Source organism: Aythya marila, assembly GCF_965140915.1.
Source record: "Aythya marila genome assembly, chromosome: Z".
NCBI lineage: Eukaryota > Metazoa > Chordata > Aves > Anseriformes > Anatidae > Aythya > Aythya marila.
In genome coordinates, this window is record NC_139080.1 from 12,575,572 (window position 1) to 12,599,341 (window position 23,770).

The following is a 23,770-nucleotide window of genomic DNA, read 5'->3' on the forward strand; positions in this document are numbered from 1 at the left end:
TTCAGAATCAGGAATGCCATGCTCAGCCCCACAAGCTTCACAGAAAATAAAACCAAGCTTACCCTGAGACTGTTTCCTGAAAGGATACCGCTATTTGAGTTGCGTCACCCCAAAACTGCCAATTTTCATGAAGAACTTAAATTGTTTTGGAGCTTTGTACCTCCTGGCAACTTTTTCCAAAACTCAGCTGGGCTCAAAGTAGGTCTGAGAGCCAGATGGGTAGGGCATACAGTTGTTTAAATCTTTCCTTAGGAAAACAGGCTAGAAATAGTGAGTAAGAACAGTCTGTAGGAAGCTCTGATTTGGACACACAATAAGACACCTCGTTACATGGAAGATAAAGCTGTAAGAAAATTGTTTATTATTTAGGCATAGAAATTGTTGCTCCAGCAGTCAAAAAGTGGCATACTTTACATTTCCAAAACCAAGATTATATATTACATATTAGCATACCTTCAGTCTTGGGAAACAATGGAACTTAGTGCAATGAGACAAAACAGAATAAATAATGGATTAGGATATAAAGAGTAAAAATTCATACCATAAATATGTCTGCACATATATTCGTCTTCTATTACCACAGTATCCAAACTCCTCACAATATTTAAATATCTCTTTTTCTCCTCAGCTTGTAGGAGATATAGCTTCATTTTTAAATGTGTGTGTGTGTGATCGTGTGTGTGTGTGCATTCTTGTGTATGTATAATAAGATCTTGAGAAAAGGCAGCTGAGAAGAGAGTTTATTTGTGACTGATTGTAAGCTTTGTTCCTTACACTGTGAGAGCAACTTACAAAGTTTTAAAATCCTTTGTCTGCAAAATTCTGTTGCACCTACTCTGGAACGCTCCTTATTTCCCAATAATTTTATAGCAGTAGTAGAATTTAGATGTTGTGGGATATCATGGCGCTCTGGTGCCTACACTTGATTTCATGGAACACTTTGATTACCCAGGCAGATTTTGAAATCAATCGCTACTTTCAGTGCACAACCAGCTGAACTCCAGGACAAAGTTCTCACCGTGACCTGTTGCTAAATACATGGAACTGCTGTTTTTAACAACTGCTGGTTTTTATAACATGGAGCTTAGCTCCTGCGAATGAGTTGCAGCAATGAAATATGAAGGTCACTGATGGAAATATTGTTATGGTCAGCAGTGAGTCTGATAGAAAGGGACACACTGTACAGCTAGTCATGGAAAAAACATTTTTGTTATCAGCAAACTGAAGAGTTGAAGAGTTCCAGTGCTTCACTATTTGAGACAAATGTTCTGTAGTGAAGGGCTTTCCTTTTTCTGAAGGCAAAAGTCCAGTCCCACTCAAGCTTTCTGTCATCCAGATGTCAGACAAGTGCTAATTTTGGCCAGCTATTTAAGATTCAGCGTAATCCAGATGCTAGTTCAGCTTCATCTAGAAGCTGATCTTGACATGGCAATGAGAATTCAGGAAGCTGGAATTCTTCCAACTTCATACTTGTATGTTCAGATTGCAAGACTAAATTAAAACTTGAGTCTTCAGGTATGATGCAGCTTTTAAGGCTGAGAAATCATTACAGCTTTCTTAATTAAAAGGACTTCAGATATTTCAGAACTTTTTTTTTAAGCTCTAAGAATGACCAGGAAATAATATTAGTTAACCAACAAGATACAAGGCAGCATTGCAGCAGAATTATTACAGACACCTTCTTTATCTGTTGACAGAAAGAATAGAAAGCACATGGCGTTAAATGGTGCCTGCGCTGTCATAGGCTTACAAAGGATCTGGAAAGTCTTAATTCACAGGTGGCTTTACAGAGAATTGATTTTTCTAATTCTTCTTGAGACTGATTGGGTAGTGAGCAGCAGTTTGTGGAATCACTTTTACAGAGTGATTGGGTCTTTGGCACTGTTTGGATTATTGCACATAATTTGACTGTGTAAAATATTCATCTCAGTACAAGATGCTGTTTAGGGATATCTGCAGCTAATAATAAAGCATAAATAATCTTAGATATGCATATAAAAGATTTTATGCAGATCTCTAGTTATACTGTCCAGGCATTTATTTGTGTATATCAAATGGACTGTTAACAGTGCTTGTTCTGAGCAAGCAAAAAGGTGTTCGTAAGTGCAAACAGATACACTTATAGATTTAAAGCTCACATACCCCCGGGAACTTGTGTTTACTGTTCTTCGTGTTCAGTCCTCCTGGTGCTCTTGGGTGTAAAAGCAGATATTGGTTCTTTGTCCTTTAGCAAAATTCTATAACCAGTCTACAACTCCACATATTTAAAACAAACAAACAAAAAAAAACACTTGCTTAGTTATGAATTTTGATTTCTATTGGCCTTTGTCATGCTGAACTGCCAGTCATAATTCTGCTTGAATGTAATTACAAACGAGATGCTGAATATTACCAGATAATTTTAAATAAATGTTTTCAGTGATGCCCAATTTAAAGTCTTCAAAATGTATCTTTTAAATAAAAGACAAAAAAAAATCTTTCAGGTATTTTATTATTTAATGGTTATATGTTTTTATCCATCAATATGATGAATAAAAATTGATTCCCTATAAAATTCCTTATTTTAATAATGAATCTAAGTATATTTAATTATAAAATCTGAAGCCTTTTTAACAATTCTTGAATACTGGATGCCATCATGTCATTCTTATCTCAGTGCAAAGCAGGCTGACTGGAATCCTCAAAAGTGCCTCTCAAGTTCTTTCCCAATTTATTGAACTTAAGCTGTCTCTAAAATTAAACTGTGCTTAAAAATTACAAAGCAAAATTCATCTGATTTCATTCCTCCGCATTCTGATGAGACATCTTAGGCATTTAGGGAAGATCAGTTCCCAGTGGTGCTGTTGTTGCTGTGTGGTAGATGTCATGAGCAGACTACGGGCTGCCTGCGGTTCCATCTAGAGTGATCTGAAATAGAATTTTTAATAACCTTGCTTATTTGAGTGTATTCGCATTTTGAAACAAACTGGTGTTTCATAATACCAAAGCAGTAGGTTAAAGTTTGGATACAATCAGTTCCTGGTTTAGGTAAATATCTAACAAGATAACACAGTATTATTCACAAATATTTGAGCATGTGAATAGTGAATGAATCCTGTGACTCCCCATGCCAATAAAGATGAGCACATGAGCACTAAAGATTCAGGTGTTTTGATAGGACAGTGAATCTGGGATGCAAAACAACTTGCCCTGTAAGGGGAATACTGTCTTAAGTAATTTGATGTTTTTAACACTTTGTAATAGGTGCTCAGTAAACTGAAAACTCTGGCATATCTTCAAGTAACTCACTGGTCATGATAAAGTACCCAAGGGTGTCTGTGGTGGGTAATTTACATTATCCACCTATCTGTGGGGACTATCACTAATCTGCAAAAAGTCTTCATAGCTGATGTCAGATGCATACAACTATCTTACTATGTTTACAAATTGCTTTCATCTGGCCACCTCTAAACAATTACTAAAAGTTTTAAACTTCTTAGAGGTGATCTAAAAGGCCTTCCATTTGTCAGAAACATTACATTTGATTTCTTCTTCCCTTTTCCTGATATGTCATCATTTAAAGTCAATCAGAGAGTTGCCTCTTCCACTATTTTTTAGGTGTTACTGATATCCACTTCAAAGAATAAAGAAACTTGAACTCCAAAAAATAAGTTAAGAATTAACTTCTCCTCTGCTTTTTTTAATCACTATCTATTGTGTGTGTGTGTGTGTTAGATTAATGATTTGGAATCTTAACTTTAGCACAAGGTAAGAATTCAAATTGACAAAAAATATCAAACGGAGGTAGGTTTTTCAGGAGTTCCTATGATGGTGCTGAACAGTAGCTTCTTTAGAAAGTATTTTAATTTTTGTTGTTGTTGTTGTTTTTAATAAAAAAGCTCTGTTAACAGTTTTAATCTTTATAAACACCAGGAGATGCCAGAGTCATAGTGAGGCTGATATAAGAGGTATGTGTATAGTAGACTAGAAAACTTCTATATAAGAAAACAAAGGTTGCACTTCTGTGACATGATACTGTTCTGCGCTCAACACCACTAGTCTTCAAAATCCATACAATTCTTGCTGGATCCACACAGGACACACTATGTCTCCACACACTTTGGCTTTCTCCCAAGGTTATGTACAGGTAGACTTCTTGGGACCTACCTAGTTGTAGACACCAGCATCTTTGAATTCCATCTAAGAAACTCTAAAAGAAAATTCTATGCCAGGAAAGAGAAGACAACTCAATAAAGAGAGAGGATCCCACAATCAGAATGAACTTAGGAGAAATTTTAAGTGAGTTAATGGTTAAGGTACAGTGTAAGACCCAACTCATAGAGCATTTCTGTGCCTAGTGATAACTCTCATCCTTATCCCTCACATACGCTTTTCCAGCCTCTCTGTTTTCCCTCAGGGATGCAAATCCTCATAAATTAATTCCTGCAACATCATAAAAGAGAAGAGGATAGAAGTGCTATCCCATGTATAGCCCCACATTGTACTACTACTACTGACATTTTGTACACTTCTGTGAAAGAAACTCATTACACCTCCCAAAGAATAACAGTTCTTTCTAAATCCTAATACAGTTACAACACTTAAAGGGCCTTCCCCTGTTTCTGATGACCATGATGGAATCAGCACCTGTTTATAAATGTAACCAAAGTGCGTCTTTCTGGAGCAAGGATGGAATCTCCTTGACAGCGATGAAGAAAACACAGAAAAAACTCTTAGAAGTATCAGAAGCAAGAAGTAATATTTTCAAAGACATTTTAGTGACTATGGGGTCTAAGTAATGACTTCAGATCACCTGCTACCAATGGCAGGCTGAGAAGTTGTGGTTCTAAATAACAGATGCATGTGCTGGCTGGCTGACTTGGTGAGCCTGACGTTGGTACCTTGTTAGTGCCCAGTGGAAAGAGGTAGGCACCCTGCAAAAGATATGGTGCCTAAGTTAGAGAATCATCTATCCAGTAACTATGTGGGGCATTTATGCATATCAGCAGAGTGACTCAGTATTCCCACGTGCTGAAACTGTAACAGCCTGTAGTCAATGGGCTTAGAAAACAGCTGTCATAAGACTGTATCTGCACAGATACCTGACACAGGTCTGCCAACACACAGAAAAATCCCAAACAGGTGTTTGAGATCTATTAGCGAAGACAGAGGAGGAATTGGCAACAGTCTGCACATTCACTCACTCATTGCAGAACAGCTACTGGGTGCTAGGTCCTCCATATCCACAGGGCTCATGTTGTTGCCTACAAGGAGACCATTCTCCTTGAATAGCCTCACTAGGCTATTTTGTATGCATGGTTAAGTGGCATTCCCCATTCTATTTGCTGAGGATTCTCCAAACAGCAAATAATGTAAAGTTGCAAATCCCAGGAGAAGAAAAAAAAAAAAAAAAAAAAAAAAAAAAAGGATAGTCATGCAATCACGCAATAGCATTTCCCTCATAACAGAGTACTCTAGTTCCAATTATTCATGCCTTCTCATACCAGTATTTTGCATCATTTTATCTGTTAAATTATTTGGTGAGATTTTGAGATTTCTTTTTTTTTTTCATATGTATAATGAAGAATTCTGCTGAGCTTTCTTCAGCTAGTTATTACAAAGATAGCTTGATGCAAATATAGTGACAATATTTAGTGGAGAAATAAATTTGCAGTGAAAGAAATGGAAAAAGAGATTTGCTTGACTTTGGTCAGCCTAGAAATTTGCTGTCTAGTCTAAATTCATCTCCTCAACTCATTTTGTAGTTAGTGTGAAAAGATAAATACTTCCCAGAGAGTGATTGATCCCAACCACTCTAAAAATCCATTTAAAGATAGATGAATTTTCTGTTTCTCTCCTTTTAGATTTAAAAAGCAATTTGCTGGTGAAAGTATCCAAGCTGTGACTAGTGAAATACAAGCTGATAAAAATACTAGGTAAATAAACTTATTATTTATGGAGCTTATGAGAACAATATCCCTACTTGAAAGTAAGGCAATTCAATTAAGAATTTTGAATATATTGGAATAGATGTCAATAGTGAATCTGTAAAATGGTAGAAATACTTTTCCTACAATACAGTGTCCTTGTACAGCATTAATGTCCTGTGAATAGTATAGTGAAGAATTCCATATGTAAAAAAATACATATAGAACCATTTTCATGTTCACAAGTGCTTCACTTACATATACCATGCCTGTTTTTTCTTCAGTCTTTTTCACTAAAGATAGTTTTGATCTATTTTTTCATGTCTTCCATAGTGTCAAGAAACATATGGCATAATCTGGGAAACTACTTCCATTTAACAAGAAGGAAATTGCTTATGTTAAGGAAAAGGGAGAACCGTTGTTACTTCCTCAGACAAAACAGGTAGAATACAATGAAATGAAGTCCAGGTGTACTTTCTACCCTTATTTCTTCTAATGAAACAGTCATTGAGAATTTATGTTTCTTAACCTTTATAGCAGTCTAAAGGAGAGGCAATCTCTGAAAATGAAAATAAGGAGACATTTGCATGCATATACTACAATGAAAATGAAAGCATGCAGGATCATAATCAAATGTTATTAAATACGCAGGATCTGATCTGTTGCATCCAAATTCATGTTTCTATGCTGGTATTTAAAACTGACCATGCCCTGCTCAAAAAGCCATGATGTGTATTTTTTTCCTCTTTTGGATATGGGAGTTCCAGGGACAGGTGTGTGTAAGATCTGAATGTCTGCATGTAAAGTGTGACCAGTAACTGAAATTTATGCAAAATTAAAACCTCATGGCTCTGAAAATAATAGAAGAGATAAGGAGAAGAGAATGACAGAAGTCATGCAGAAGGTACTTGAAATTGATTGTTAGAACTGCTGTGAGTAATTGTTTGGACATACATCAAAGATAAAAGCTTAAACTAAAGGGTTTGACACTCATGAGCACCTGACACTCATATCAGAATCTGTTTGCTGGCTGCCATCTGAATATTTGTATCAAAAGTCTCTGCAAGTCAAAATAAATATTTAACTTGTAAATCTGTGCTCCTAAACTGCTTTGATATTCCCTTTCACCTCTTTTTTTTTTTTTTCCCTAAAAGAACAAAGAGTTCTTATCAGAGTAATTCTGGAAAGGAATTAAGTTCCATCCAGAGTTTTCAAGTTACCAGACTCTTTGTAAAGTCAATAGAGACTATTTAGGAATAACTGAGGGAATATTTGATTATCTGGGAGCAATCCAGGGAGTTCTCAAAGCCAACAATTTTACATTTCCTAAAAAGAATGAAGGTATTTGTGAGAAAGTGTTGTGTAAGAGAATCATGCTTTGTTTAGATCACTGAATACTGCTGAAATGTAGTTAAATAACAATTGACCATGGGAACAAGCACTGTAAACTGCATTTGCCAAAAGGGAAAAAAGGCTTATTTGTTTCCTTAAGCAAATGGTCACTCATAGCTGTTACTTGTGCATGATTTGATTTTTGTTGAATAGTTTTAAACGGAGTAGTTTATAATATAAGGACAGTATGTTACTTAGTTAAAGAGGAAAACTAATGATATGAGCAACAACTCAAATATGCCTGCTGTAGTCCTATGAGAAAACAACACAATTGGTAGCTTGTGCATCAATAGCAGTTTGGCACAAGTGAGTGAATTTGCCACAGAAATTTGTTTTGTGTTCTGCTCAGATAGAAGAACTTCTAAGTCTGAGAGCTGTTTCTGCCTTGCTTTCTGCAAATGCAACCCCAGCCTTGCAGTGGGCTTATGTCCTGTTTTAACTGCACTCTTCACTTTGAAAAGCCTACATTCTTCTTATGTTGAAAAAAGCTGCCAAAACTGGTATGTAAATCTTGACGCACAAGTTTCACAGACAAGTAGTTGTTACAAGCAATTAATAAGTTCCTCAGAATCTCTAGTCATTTACACTGAAATGTACTGAAAAAGCCTTTAGATAAAGCTTGACAATATTAAAATTTCTTAACTCTCAACCTCTTATCAAAAGAGTATTCCACTGCTATAAAGCAAAGTAGATACTGGCAGATGGTCACTGGTGGTGTTCGCCAGAGCTCAATTCTAGGGCCAGTCCTGCTCCATATTTTTATCAATGATCTGGATGAAGAAGTGGAATGCATCAACAGCAAGTTTGCCAGTGATACTAAACTGGGAGGTGCTGCTGACTTCCCAGAGGGACAAGAGGCCTTGCAGAGGGATCTAGATAGATTTTGGGTGATAATTAATGGCATGAAGTTCAACAAAGGAAAACGCTGAGTTCTGCACCTGGGACAGAGCAATGGGACACAGGTACAGCCTGAGACACAAGTGGCTGGGGAGCAGCTCAGCAGGACGGGATCTGGGGGTGCTGCTCCACAGCAGGCTCAACGTGAGCCAGCAGCATGCCCGGGCAGCCAAGAGGGCAAAGAGCATTTTGGGGTGCATTTAACACCGCATGGCCAGCCAGCAAAAAGACGTGATTCTCCCCCTATACTTAGCATTGGTGCAGCCTCACCTTGAATATCAGGTGCCGTTCTGGGCTCCACAATATAAAGAGGATGTTAAGGTACTTGAAAGTGTTCAGAGGAGGACAACAAGGCTGGTATCAGGGCTGGAAGACATGTCCTGTGAGGAGAGTCTAAAGACACTTGGGTTGTCCAGTCTGGAGAAAAGAAGGCTCTGAGGTGGCCTTATTGCTGTCCACAGCTTCCTGATCAGGGGAAGTGAAGAGGGAGGTGCCAGTCTCTGCTCCCTGGGAACTGATCACAGGATGTGTGGGAATGGCACAAAGCTCCACCAGAGGAAGTTCGCACTGAACATTAGGAACAATTCCTTTGCCACGAGGGTGGCCAACCACTGGAAGGGGCTTCCTAGAGAGGTGGTTGATGCCCCATGCCTGTCAGTGTTCAAGTGATGTTTAGACAATGCCCACTATAACATGCTTTAACTTTTGTTTAGCTCTGAAGTGGTCAAGCAGTTGGGCTCAATGATCTCCACAGGTCCCTTCCAACTGAATTATTTTATTCTATTTATACTTGATCTAGCAAAACCTAGTATTGTAACAGCAATAAGCTACAAAGAATTGCCCTCATCTACCTGGAAAGGGGTATTTATAACGGAAACTTTGATGAAAGCTATATTCAGAAAAAAAAGTACAATTTTATTACTTAAAATTAAAAAAAATAATAAAAAAAATGAAGAATTACAACATTCCCAGGAAAAATTCTACTTACCAGATCCACTGCTGCTCACTTGAGTTATTTTTTCATCATCTTCATCACTGTCACAGTTTAATGGCTGAAAAGCTATTTCTGACTCTATGTCTATTTGGTTAGCTTCTGGTTCTTGCTCAGCAAAGCTTCGCAATGCCACAAGGCGGTGATGTATTGCTGCATACAGATATCCGGCATCTTTTGAGCTTGCCTGCAGAAAACAAAATTCATACGGTCAACACTAACTAAGAAGAAACCGTATTTTTTACAGAAAAGAAGAGAAATTTTCAGAAGTAGTAAAAGATCTTTATTTTTTTCCTTTTTAATCAAAATCATGTAAGATTCACAGTAATTAATTTCAGAAAATAACTTTAAATACAAATAAGGTCATATTTCTCTAAGTAGTCAGAGTTTTATAATATGGAGTTGTTGATCATTTTATCTATAATCACAAGAAACTTAAAAATGATCCCCCACAAAGAATGGTTCAGTTGGTACCAAATGTTTGATATTCCAAACAATTCCTGAATATAGTTCTAGAAGTAACAGAGCACTGAAATATTAATACATGTATTTGCATTTTGGTTTACAGAATAAATAAGACTTTTAAAACCTAAATATAAAAAAAAATATTCCTGATTATATAATTTAAAGACACCATGAACTGTGCTCCTACTGTTGAACAGAAGTTGTGCATCATCAAGAAGGGTATTGAGAACTAGACACAGCAACATGTCCTGAGTACTGTATTTTGTTACAGTCACCACAATTCAAGGGTATAGTAGAATTAAAGAAGGTACAGAGAAGGACACCAAAAATGATCAAGGGAGTGGTCCACTTGAAGAGCTGAAACTCTTCAGTCTAAAGAGAAATATGAGAGGAAATATAACTAAAGTTTAAAAAATTATAAATTTTTTTATAAAAATTATAAAAACAGGTACAGCTGTTCATCAGTTTACACAATAAATACACCATGGTACACTTAACGAAAGCAGTAGGACATCAGTATAAAACATAAAAGCAGGTGCTTATTTTCAGAGTAATGACATTCTAAAATTTACTACCTCAGGGAACAGTGGGGGCAGACAGTATGAACTGAAAACAGCCCAAAAATACAGTACTAAAAGATTAAAAAAACGAATGAGAAAAAACATGGGACAGCCATTTCATAAATAGATACCAAAGGAAAGATGTAGGCATGCATGCTCTCACACGTAACATTACAATTTTGGATGCTGGGGGACTATGAGGTAAACAGACTACATAAAATGGCTTTGCTCCCCAAAAGCACTGCATTTTGGTACTGTCAGAAGTACCAGTAGATTCCCTTATGCATTCTTGTAAAGCAAATAATCTACCAGAGGGTAAGTGAATGCACGTTGTCTTTTGTAGCCCAAATTTCCACTGCTGTGCATCATGTGGAGTAATTTCTATCTGTATCACTTCACAATAGGAAGAAATATGTTTCATTTGTATTGGAATGACAACTTTCAATGGGCACAGGTAGAAAAGCTATGCAAATTGTGAAGCAGCAGCTGATCAGGGTCTCTGCGCTACCCAGACTTGCAGCAGAGAACAGTTTTCTCCATGCAGCGAGGCAAAGAAGAAACCAGTTCAGAATCGTTCAGGTTTCCCAACATCAAATGACATTCCCAATGGCCAAACCTGAGCTCTCAAGACAACATGGCTTTTTAGGAAATGCAGGGTCACAAATACAAAAAGGCAGCTTTTTCATTCTGACCGTTTCTATCTATAGCTTTCAAATTATTCATTCAAAAGTCAGAGTTCCTCTGTCACTTTAACCTAAGGTAAACTCAAGCTTCTGCTAACTGGGATGGACTTGCCTCCAAATCTACTCTGACTCATTTCTGTGACCACCATTGTGCCAGTACTGCAATTCGAATGAATAAAATAAAGCTAAAAAACTAACAAGCAAATAACAACAACATCAAAAAAAAAGATTAGTTCTCTGATCTACCACACTTAGGAGGATTTAAGCATGACTTCCCCTTGGTAAATCCATTCTGACTACTCATGATCACCTTCTTGTCCTCTGCAAGCTTGGAGATAACCTCCAGGATGAGCTGCTCCTTTCCAGGGATGGAGGTGAGGCTGACTGGCCTGTTGTTGCCTGGGTCCTCCTTCTTGCCCTTCTTGAAGACTGGTGTGACATTCGCTTTCTTCCAGTCCTCAGGCACCTCTCCCGTTCTCTACATTCTTTCAAAGATGACAGAGAGTGGCAATAACATCAGCCAGCCCCCTCAGCACCTGCTGTGGGTGCATTCCATCAGGGACAATGGATTTGTGGGTGTCAGGTTTGCTTAATTGATCTCTGACCTTATCCTCTTCGACCAAGGGAAAGTCCTCCTTTCTCTAGACTTCCTCTCTTGTCTCCAGGGTTTGAGATTCCAGAGGGCCGAACTTAGCAGTAAAGACTGAAGCAAAAAAGGCATTCAGCAACTCTGCCTTCTCTGTATCCTTTGTCACCTGGGCACCTGCCCCATTCAACAGTGGGCCAACATCTTCCCATCTTCTTTTTTTCTACTGATGCACTTGAAGAAGCCCTTCTTGTCGTCCTTGACATTCCTTGCCAGATTTAATTCCAATTGGGCCTTGGCCTTCCTTATCACATTCCTGCATACTCTGATAGAGTCCCTATATTCCTCCCAAGTGGCATGTCCCTTTTCCCACATGCTGTAAACTTCCTTCTTCTGTTTGAGCTTTGCTAGGCTCTCCCTGCTCCTCCATGCAGGTCTCCTGCCTCCTTTGCTTGCCTTCTTGCTTGTAGGAACGCATTAATCTTGAGCCTGGAGGAGGTGATGCTTGAATACTGACCAGCTGTCTTGGACCCCCCTTCATCTCAGGGCCCTAACCCATGGGATTGTTCCAAGTAGATCCCTGAAGAGGCCAAAGTTTGCTCCCCTGAAGTCCAGGGTCTTAATCCTACTTTTTGCCCTGCTTCCTCCTTACAAGATCCTGAACTGCACCATATCATGGTCACTGCAGCCAAGGCTGCCCCTGACCCTCACATCTCCAACTAGTCCTTTCTCATTCGTCAGTACAAGGTCCAGCAGCACACCTCTCCTTGTTGCCTTCTCCACCACCTGTGTCAAAAAGTTGTCATCAGTGCACTCCAGAAACCTCCTAGGCTGTTTGTGCCTAGCTGTGTGGCCTACCCAACAGATAATCAGGGTAGTTGAAGTCCCCCATGAGAACCAGGGCTTGTGACTGAGAGGCTGCTTGGAGGTGTCTGAAAAAGGCTTAATCTACCTGATCAGGTGGACAAACACCCATAACAGTATCAGCCACGGTAGCCTGCCCTTTAGTCCTTACTCATAAGCTCTCAGCCTGCTCTACATCCACCCCCAGGCAGAGCTCCACACATTCCAGTTGCTCTCTCACATATAAAGAGCAATGCCACCACCTTGCCTTTCTGGCCAGTCATTTCTAAAAACCACATAGCCTTCCATGACAGCATTCCAGTCATGTGAGCTATTCCACCATGTCTCCATGACTGCAGTGAGATCACAGCCTTGTGACTCCATACAGATCTCCAGTTCTTCCTGTTTGTTTCCCATACTACACACATTAGTATACAAGCACTTCAGGGAGCTAAAATACTAGTTTCTCACGCTGCACATGTTTGCACAGAAACATCTCAGATGTCCTTCATTCAACTCATCCCCTTGTGGAGCAGACAGAAGGGCCTCACTAGCATGTAGTTCCTCAAATACCAGCGTGCAGTCCTGTAGCTTATCACTGGTGGGTCTGGTTTTGTCCCTTTCCTTCTTAAAACCTAGTTTAAAGTCCTATAAATCAATCTTGCTAACTCCTGGGCAAAAATCTTTTCCCCCCTCAGAGAAAGGTGTTCAACATCAGGATTCAGTAGGCCTGGTGTCACGTAGACCTTCCCATGATCAAGAAACCTGAAACTGAACCCCATTTAGTAGAACCATGTGAGTCTGTCAGCCAACTGTTCTCCCATCACATTATGTATTTGTCCAGCTGTATGCCAGACATTTTGTCCAGAAGGATATTGTCAGAAAGAGTATTGAAAGCTTTGCTGAAATCCAAAAAGATTACATCAACTGGCTTCCCTTGGTCAAGTGGGCGGGTGACCTCATCATAAAAGGAAATTAAGTTCATAAGACAGGACTTTCCCCTTGTGAACCCATGTTGGCTGTGACCAATGTCTGCATTGTCTTTTGCATGTTTTTCAATAATTCTCAGAATAACCTTCTCCATAATTTTTGTACTGCAGCGAGACTGACAGGACCAATAATTACCAGGGTCTTCTTTCTTGCCCTTCTTGAAAAGTGGGACAACCTTTGCCAGGTTCCAGTCAACTGGGACCTCTGCAGGTTCCTAGGACCATTGACAAATAATTGAGAGATGTCTTGCAAGGATATCAGCCAGCTCTCTGAGTACCCTGGAATGAATCCCATTGGGTCCCAGAGGCTTATATGCATCCAGTTAGAGCAATAAAGAGCCTGACTCTGTCTGCTTTGCATCCTCCCTTCAGGTATTTATAGACATTGATAAGATCCTCTCCCAAACCTCCCCTTCTCCAAGCCGAACAGCCCCAGCTCTCTCAGCCTTTCTTCACAGGAGAGGTGCTCCAGTTCCTCATCATCCTGGTGGTCCTCCATTGGACTCTTACTAATATGCCCATGTCTCTCTTGTACCAGAGGGCCCATAAGTGGACACAGTACACCAAGATGTGGCCTCACCAGTGCTGAGCGAAGGAGAAGGATCGCCTCTCTTGACCTGCTGGAGATACTTGGTCTAATGCAGCCAAGAATACAATGAACCTTCTTAACAGCATGTTGCTGACTCATGTTCAACCTCATGTCCACTAGGACTCCTAGATCCTTTTCTGCAGAGATGCTTTCCAGCTGGGTAGCTCTCAGCACATACTGGTGCCTTGTGTTGTTCCTCCCCAGATGCAGGGCTCTCTTCTTCTCCTTGTTGGACTCCATGAGACAGGTGTCAGGCCACCTCTCCGGCCTGTTGAGGTCCCTCTGGGTGACTTACTCTGGTGAGTAAGCCACTCCCCCTATTTAGTGTGTTTACTGTGGGTGCATTTTATAGCATCATCCAGATCATTAACAAAGATGTTAAACAAGGCTAGACACAGTATTGATCCCTGAGGTACTCCACTCATTATTGGACTCCAACTAGACTTTGTGACAATGACTACTACCCTCTGGGTCTGGCTGTTCAGCCCATTTTTGATCCACCTGTCTGCTCCTCCAGCCCATACAGCAACAGCTTCTCTTTGAGTTTCTTATGGAGAATAGAGTCAAAGTTCACACAGGATGGAGTCAAAGGTCACACGGATAGAGTCAAAGGTCACACCCACTGCTCTCCCCTCATCCATCAGGCTCCTCATTTCATTATAGAAGCTTATCGGGTTGGTCAAGCATAAGAGTTGCAAGTACTGTGTCTAGAACCACATCTGAAAGCTGCAGCCTTGTACCTAAGTGACTTACAAATGTTTTTGTAAAGAACAGGAAGTGCTGCATACCACTGTGGAATAATATTGATTCCATCAGTGGTATGTGTACCAGAGTTTGGAAGTGGCTGTCCTAAGGCAATAATCACATCTTCAGACCCTTTTTTAAGTACCAACGGATAGCAGTGCTAACTCATTTTGTCATAAAAGCTATGCAAAAGCTAAGCTAAGCACAGCCTGACAGAGTATAAAATACTACTTGCTAAAACCAAAGCCTCAGCAAATTTTCAGAATCTTAGATGACATGAGAATTCTGGGAATACTCAGCTCTGGTGAGGCCGCACCTCGAGTACTGTGTTCAGTTTTGGGCCCCTCGCTACAAGAAGGACATCGAGGTGCTTGAGCGGGTGCAGAGAAGGGCGACGAAGCTGGTGAGGGGCCTGGAGAACAAGTCCTACGAGGAGCGGCTGAGGGAGCTGGGCTTGTTCAGCCTGGAGAAGAGGAGGCTCAGGGGTGACCTTATCGCTCTTTTTAGGTACCTCAAGGGAGGCTGTAGCGAGGTGGGGGTTGGTCTGTTCTCCCACATGCCTGGTGACAGGACGAGGGGGAATGGGTTTAAGTTGAGCCAGGGGAGTTTTAGGTTAGATGTTAGGAAGAACTTCTTCACTGAAAGGGTTGTGAGGCACTGGAACAGGCTGCCCAGGGAAGTGGTGGAGTCACCATCCCTGGAAGTCTTCAAAAGACGCTTAGATGTAGAGCTTAGGGATATGGTTTAGTGGAGGGCTGTTAGCGTTAGGTTGGAGGTTGGACTCGATGACCTTGAGGTCTCTTCCAACCTAGAAAAATTCTGTGATTCTGTAATTCTGTGAAATTCTGTAATTTGGGTGGATTTTTATCTTTTGATTACCTGAATTAGAAATACTTGAACAGAGTGGTCCTCTTGGTCTGTTGCAGTGAAGCACACGCTTTTTCTGTTTGCTCTTTTTATTACCATTTGATCCCAGAGTCTGGTGTTGAGAATCAGTCTCAAGCTGCCTTGATTTCGCATAACTAAAATAAGAAGATTCATATAAGTAATTGGAATTATCTTCCTTTTTATAGCATTTTTCTAGCACTTCTATACAACTAAATACTTTCATGAATTATTCCTTTTAATTTGGTCTAAAACCTGATGTTGTTAGATATTATTTTAAAATTCTTTTAAAATACCAAAAATATATTAGTTTCTTTAATACATTTGGAACGCAGACCAAATAATCTGCTGAAACTGTGCAATGCAATACAAAAATGACAGCACAGTAAAAACAACATTCTTGAAGTGACTTGAAACAGTGCTCCTGGAAAAGAAGAATCAACAAAGAGCAAACTGTCACACTGGTGACTGAGCTAAAGATACATTGCAGTAGAAACACACAGAACCTAACAACAGTAATATGCCTGACTGCAAAAACTGAGTGAAAAATGCCCAGGCAAGGCAATGCCTAAGTCTTTAGTGACAAAAAGACTCAGCAAGTTCACTTAAATAAAACTAGCTACTGAGTTTTAAATGTCCTGAGATAAATTGATTCTGGGCAGCAATAGTGTAAGTTATTTAGTATTTTATGCATGTGTTACTTTGTTATTCAATTCTTACTTAGCCTTGATTGCAACATTCCACATTTATTGCTAGAAGTATCATTAAGCCTGAGAGATCCTCTGCCTCTTTCAATCCAGGTTAAAGAAAGCTTATTAAATATGAAGAGCTTGCAGTTAATCTGAAAGAGAAATACATGATGGAAATTGCCAGCCAATGTTAACTTTACTGTTTCTAAAAGTTTATGTTTTTAAACCTTATAATACAGCTTCAAATATGTTAGTATGTCTGTATACAGGACAGTTTTATAGATACATCAACATTATTACTTAAAATGAAATGAGTCCCTGACATGTTAGTCTTTGAAAACAGTCAGCATGAATGTCAGTTTACTTTTTCAATTATTTCATCTGCATTAACTCTTCAACTGCGATATCCACTAACATAGCTGAATTTGTTGCAACTATTTCAACCTATTACCTCTCTCATTAAAAACATTATGTAGCCCAGTATAGGAGGATACCAGTACTACTAAGAGAATACTACCCCACAAAGAGTAAGACTTCCATGTTCTGACAAAAGATTTCATCAATGCTAAAACTATGTAACTCTAAATTTTAAGATTTTTTAAACCCTATACGTCTTTGCTATTGTCTGAGAAAATACCAGTTTTAAGATGAAGAATAGCAAAATGCATACTGCTAGACGAGAAAGATAATTGGTATTTTAGATGAATTATAAAACTAATTATTTTGATAACATTTTTTTTTCTGTAAGCTTTATCATTAAAAAAATCTTCATTTACTTTCAGTTTTGGTGTTTCAGTTAGTGCTGGCATGCTGTGAAGATGCTTGTAATATACAACCATAGAATGAATTTTGAAGGGGACTACAGAATGAACAGACACAATACGAAAATTTTCAGCCTATGGAGAAATAAATTAGCATAGCTATATCTTAAAAAAAAAAATCTAAGATATAAACTGATGTTCTGATTTCTGCAATCTATAATAGATCTGGATGTTCTTTTCAACAACAAAACTGCTCATCACCAGGGCTTGATGAAATACACACCTGTAATACATTGTGTTCTGCCTCTTCTCCCGTTATAACTTCAACTTTATCTAATAGAACTTTCTCCACTGGCTTGGAAATACAAGCAGATGTTGATTCAATTAGTGTTGTATTCCTTAACAAAGCTGTTTCTGTAGGGAAAAAAAAAAAAAAAAGCAAATCCTGTCTGTAAAAGGAATATTTATAGCGCATATAACGGCCCGTGACTTCCGTATTCCCTGTGTCTGTTATCATTAAATGCCATTAATAAGCCTTTGGCCAAAGCAGCAGATAGAAGAGAAAAAGGCTGGAATACTGCAAAATGTCACATCTATTTAGGCTTATTTTTAATTGAATAGGGCTCTCTGCAGGGGAGAGGCCCAAGGGACAAGCTGCAGGAACAAACCCTAAACGATTAGAAGTTGATTTTCCAGATTAAACTGGTCTGTCATACTGCTGTGCAGTTTGATAATAATGAAAGGCATATGTCCCAATATTCAGAATAGTAATACATATACAATGACTATTTGACAGGAACATGAAAGGACAAGATTTGAAAAGAGCATACGCTACAAAAAATGAGTGTTTGCATAATCTGTTTTCCACGTCCTTTCTTTTTTTTTTTGTCTTGGAAGAATGCTTCTACAAAACGAGATGACCCAATACATACATTACCAGAAAGAGATGTAAAATTTCAGGAGGGAGCTCAAGATGGGGACCTATTTGGAATTCCCTCAAACAGTCAATGTTTACGTGGCTTGCCTAGCAGAAAAGCTGCCCATCAGAATCACAAACAATCCCTGAAGTCTGTCTGCATAGAATTTTTAGATCTACTATAAGGGTATAAATAATGAAAAGTATTTTATATGAGAAAAGTATTTTACATTTACATTTTACTGCAGATAGTTTGAAATTGTAGTTCAAAAATGCAGTCTGAAAGATGTTCACTAAGTTCACTGCACTTTTTCAAATAACAAATATTTCTGGAAAACTCTACCCTTTCATGTATAACTTTGATTATTCATTTTGAAGTTAGTCTGGTTTAAGCATCATAAAACAAACTGTTGCTGCTTTCTAAGCGTAGACTACACATACTGCAATAGTGTACTAGTGACTGGACACCTTGGTAATAGATGAAAATTACTGAGCACCATTCATCTGACAACCTCTAAGACACCCTCGAACATAAAATACAAAAGTTAACTGTACTTGTTTGCTGAGTATGCTTACTTGTTTGTGGACTAGCTTGAAAAGATTCTATGTATAAGGATGTTGTTTCTCCTTTACATGAATCAGCTTCATTACATGGCTTGGGATGCTTTTCAGGGCTCTAAAAAACAAAGAAAGATAGAAAGAAACAAAACAAAACAAAACAAAACAAAAAAAAAAAAGAGGAGAAGTAAGAATTCCTATTTAAATGAAAGGGCTATGTTACTTGTTATCAAACAGACCACTGAATGTTTGAATTCACACTAAGGAGATGATTAAGAATTGTAATGTATTAAGAACAAACACCAACACAGATGATGCAATTTCAACGTTATTTTATTGTCATAAAATCAATACACAATCCTCCCAGGAAGAATGGCTTCTTTGTAAGGACCCTGGACTAAGCTGTAAATCTACTGAAGGACTTAGATTTTTAAGTAACAGCTAATTTCCAGTTTAAGCATTTAAACCCCAGAATAACTTAAAACTCCCAGTCACCACAAACTTAACCTCAGCGGAATTAAAAATTTCCATCTTTCGATTTTGCAGAATATGTCCTAAGTCTAAGAAAGTGCTCCTGAGAATAACTGTGGCTCAATTCCCATGCTATACGTATATCCTTGTCACAAGCTGTAGCCCACCCCTACAGTTCCGAAGCTTTTTCACTGACAGATATGCAAATTGCTTTCACTGAACTTCTAATAGAAACTGAAGTTCAATACCACTTTAAGCGTTACAGTCTTCAGCTTGGGAACCACCTTGTTGTCATAAGTTTTTTTTCAGACCTTGATCCATTAAGCTGTCTCACAGCTGCACAATGTATCTTAACATGGACAGTATCTAGGATTTGTTTTCAATTTTCCTCTCTGCCCAACAGAATTCATACTAATTTCTCCTATCTCTTAACAACTATGATCAAAAATGTTAGAATGCTGGGGAATACATTCTTTCCTCTCCTATTGTGGCTATTCTGCTTTATGTGGAGTATTTAAACAAGCCTTTTACAGGTAAAAAATGAGCAAAAGAAAGGAAATGCATACTGGTATGGGTTTATAGTTATGGTAGTTATTTAGGATGGGAAAATAAGGATGCCTACCTCTCCTGAAGAAAATAAATATTATCTCTTCAACAGCCGCTAGAATCTATCTACTCACATCTTAAAAAGAAAGGAGGAGCTAAAAAAGTATTAATCTCTGAAAAAATATATACTCTTTAAGTATGTTAATCTTGATAAAAAGCCTGCAAGCATTCACAGATCTTACCAGAACTCTCTCATCCATGTTTTCTCCAAACACAAAACTAGAATTGCTGTTGCATAATACACTTCTGTTTTCTGTTCTGTGGGAACAAAATAAGGCTGTGATTTAGAACTATTTAAATAATATAATTTCTTTTACAAGTATAAATATAGAACTAAGTAAAGAATAAAAATATGTTCATGCATTTACTTTGCCACACTTTACATTCTTAAAGACAAACAAAAAATGACCTCTTAAGCAATCAGATAGACATAATCTTCAAGAGAATTTGAAACTGTTCTCTTCATAACATTTGAGAAAAGGAACATATAGGATTACATGAAGATTACCAAGGATGTTCCTTGAAAGCCAAGGACAACAAGCAAAAGAACATGCCCTCTCCTCCTCTGGGAAGTGTTCTACTCTAAAGCTTCTTACTCTAGAAGCTTTAAAGAGTCACATTTGTTTCCCTATTTTTTGCACCATGAAAATGTACCATTGATAAACAACTATCCCTCCATGTTGATGCAGCTCTGGTGCCCTACAGAATAACCTACTTCTCAGTGCCTCACAGGCCCTCCTTGGTCATCCACCAAACAACTTAGAAAAGCAGACAGGCAGTGCATTCTAATACACTTTTAATTCAGATAAATACTGCAAAAATATGTAAAGGTATTGTAGCATCAGAGAATTCACAGAATCACAGAATTTCTAGGTTGGAAGAGACCTCAAGGTCATCGAGTCCAACCTCCAACCTAACACTAACAGTCCCCACTAAACCATTTCCCTAAGCTCTACATCTAAACGTCTTTTGAAGACTTCCAGGGATGGTGACTCCACCACTTCCCTGGGCAGCCTGTTCCAATGCCTATCAACCCTTTCAGTGAAGAAGTTCTTCCTAACATCTAACCTAAAACTCCCCTGGCGCAACTTAAGCCTATTCCCCCTCGTCCTGTCACCAGGCACGTGGGAGAACAGACCAACCCCCACCTCACTACAGCCTCCTTTAATGTATCTGTAGAGAGCGATAAGGTCACCCCTGAGCCTCCTCTTCTCCAGGCTGAACAAGCCCAGCTCCCTCAGCCGCTCCTCGTAGGACTTGTTCTCCAGGCCCCTCACCAGCTTCGTCGCCCTTCTCTGCACCCGCTCAAGCACCTCCATGTCCTTGTAGTGAGGGGCCCAAAACTGAACACAGTACTCGAGGTGCGGCCTCACCAGAGCTGAGTACAGGGGGACGATCACCTCCCTAGCCCTGCTGGTCACACTGTTCCTGATACAAGCCAGGATGCCATTGGCCTTCTTGGCCACCTGAGCACACTGCTGGCTCATTTTCAGCCAACTATCCACCAATACTGCCAGGTCCTTCTCTGCCTGGCAGCTCTCCAACCACTCATCTCCCAGCCTGTAGCTCTGCTTGGGGTTATTGCGCCCCAGGTGCAGGACCCAGCACTTGGCCTTGTTGAACTTCATACAGTTGGCCTCAGCCCATCGGTGCAGCCTATCCAGATCCTCCTGCAGAGCTTGAATTGTAGTATCATAGAATCAAAAACTGACTTGGGTTGGAAGGGACCTTTAAAGATCATCTAACTCCAACCTCCCCAGTATGGGCAGGGACACCTCCCACCAGCCCAGGCTGCCCAAAGCCCCATCCAGCCTGGCCTTGAGCACTGTCAGGGATGGGGCAGCCACAGCTTCTCTGGGCAGCCTGTGTCAGGGCCCCACCACCCTCTGAGTGAAGAATTTCTTCCTTATATCTAATCTAAATCTACATTCTTTTACTTTAAGACCATTACTCCTTGTCCAATCATTACACACCCTGGTAAGAAGTCTCTCCTTGTCTCTCCTGTCAGCCTCCTTTAAGTATTGAAAATCTGCAGTAAGGCCTTTCTGGAGCCTTCTCTTCTTCAGACTGAACAACCCCAACACCCTCAGCCTGTTTTCATAGCAGAGGTGCTCCAGTCCTCTGATCTTCCTTGAGGCCCTCGTCTGGATTCCTTCTAACAGGTCCATGTCTTTCTTGTGCTCGGGGCCCCAGAGCTGAAATCCAGAAATCCAGGTGGGGCCTCACAAGAGCAGAGTAGAGGGGGAGAATCACCTCTATCCACCTGCTGGCCATGCTTCTTTTGATGCATCCCATGATATGGTTGGCTTTCTGAGCCACAAGTGCACATTGCCAGCTCATGAGATGATATCATATGATAGCACATGGCTTATGATGAGATGTAACTAAAACAGGAAACAAAGATCTTTACGTTCTTCAGTGACCTATTCTCCAGATATATTTAAGATGAGAAGTGAAGAAAAGTAAGTATTTACAGTCCTGTGACACTGACTAAATAATAGTTTTGGGGGATACAGATTTGGGAGAAAATTTCCCACTGTAGATAAATTATGTTACAACTAGGATCTGGAGTTTCTTGAGTGTGACTAGTTTTGGCAGAAGCTACACTAAAACAACACTTTTTCTTTTCCCTTTCCTCTTCTTACCATCTTAGGTTTTCCAGGTAAAAAACATTAAGTATTTTTATTGAACTGCCTCCCCGAGCTTCACAGCTCTCAATTAGCTTCTTGCTTCTCAGGAGGTTTTAAGAGAATGCTTTTTGCAATAGTGATACAGTCACAACTTATAAAAAGCATATTACTTGTGGATCACAATCAAGAATATTTTAGTATAAATTGAGTTGTGATTATTAATTGTGATTACTGCTAACTCGATTGCCATTTTAAATTAACAAGATCCATTTTTTATAAAATTCACTAAAAAAGTCCTTATTAACTTCTTTATTTGGAAATTGTTCCTGCTGGCATTTTTTGACAATAGGCCTACAGGTTGTTCATGCTTGCTGTAGAACTTATCACTGTATCTCTCTTGCTGTCACAGTCAAAACCATTCTTGTCTCCTTCTGTTTCAGAAGGAAGATTTGGCAGGAAGACAATCTGATGCTCTGACACAAAGTACATACCTCAGCACCACTTATCAAGTCTCTTCTAGAGCACTTATCATCCTTGGGAGGGCTTAGTGGCACTTATGTCATGCAGAGGATATTCCTGTTAATAAGCTGGGTTTGCTTCTACAACTTTGATGATATGTGTCTACAACTAAGTCTTTGTGTTCACAGTGACAATGTGCTTGAAATCTCTTCATGTAGTATGAAGGAATTCAGTAGTTAACAGTTAATTCAGAACCTTACACTCACAGAAATAATACTCCTTAACTATTCTTCATCCATATTTGATGTGTTACAAACACAAAGAGGAAATAAAATATAAAAAGCAGAAAATCAGTCTCTTTTCAGCCTTGAAGTCTTCCCTACAGATTTTATGCCATGAACAGGGAATCTGAAGTATGTTTAAACTAATTACTTTCTTATCCTTTAGTAAAGACAATTTTCCATTAAAATTCAATGAATTGTAATCAATTTCCATTCTGAGATTTCATTTGCTACATCCAGGCTACTCTACTAGCAAAAGAGTAAGGATAGCATTCTAGAAGAGCTGAAAATCAAAAACTAGAACCTTGTCTCAAATAAATAATGCAGGAAACAGATTTTGATTATTTTGAGAAATTTAAGAAAAAAACAATCTGTCAGGATCTTTCTTTTTGCAGACAATTAAATTGTATGTGCCAGCCTGAGAGTCTCATTAAAACCTCAATACCCTTATGTTGCTGCAGGGCAAGAACAAAATGTGCCAGGATGACACTGACATGGAGATGCAAATCAGAGACACTGAATTCAGGAAACTAACACTAACAAGGAAGAATCAGAGAAGGAGCAATGTCTATAGGACACTGGAAAGATACCATGGAGAGGGAGTAGATTCAGATACTCCGCTGCTCCTTCTCAGATTGTCCAGAGGGTTCTGAGTAGCTGCCACTTCTAGTGCTGGCTCTGATGCACTGCAAGGTTTTCAGGCGAATTATTGTTCAAAGATGAATACAGGAGCAGAAGTCTGCATTCTCCCAACATTGTATTTCTGTCACTTAGAAAAAAATGTTGTCTTTAAAATGTTAATAAATTTGTTTTATTTTTAATTGTTATTATTATCCATAATATTTTAATAATTTCAAATTTACTAATTA

The 23,770-nt window shown here is 39.1% G+C and overlaps 1 protein-coding gene across 3 annotated transcripts in view; it reads right to left on the reverse strand.

Moving 5' to 3' along the window:
• Positions 1–338: 338 nt before the first annotated feature.
• The window catches only part of RANBP3L (RAN binding protein 3 like), a 41,538-nt gene continuing 18,106 nt past the window's right edge, over positions 339–23,770 (reverse strand). For all 3 annotated transcript variants that reach the window (XM_082782650.1, XM_082782649.1, XM_082782651.1), the window contains exons 9-15: positions 19,714–19,789; positions 18,473–18,572; positions 17,264–17,394; positions 16,251–16,371; positions 15,525–15,667; positions 9,184–9,373; positions 339–2,907 (exon numbers count right to left, since the gene is read on the reverse strand). In XM_082782650.1, the coding sequence (XP_082638776.1) occupies positions 2,864–2,907; positions 9,184–9,373; positions 15,525–15,667; positions 16,251–16,371; positions 17,264–17,394; positions 18,473–18,572; positions 19,714–19,789 (805 nt within the window). In that variant the 3' untranslated portion in view covers positions 339–2,863. The remainder of the gene's footprint in view (positions 2,908–9,183; positions 9,374–15,524; positions 15,668–16,250; positions 16,372–17,263; positions 17,395–18,472; positions 18,573–19,713; positions 19,790–23,770) is intronic.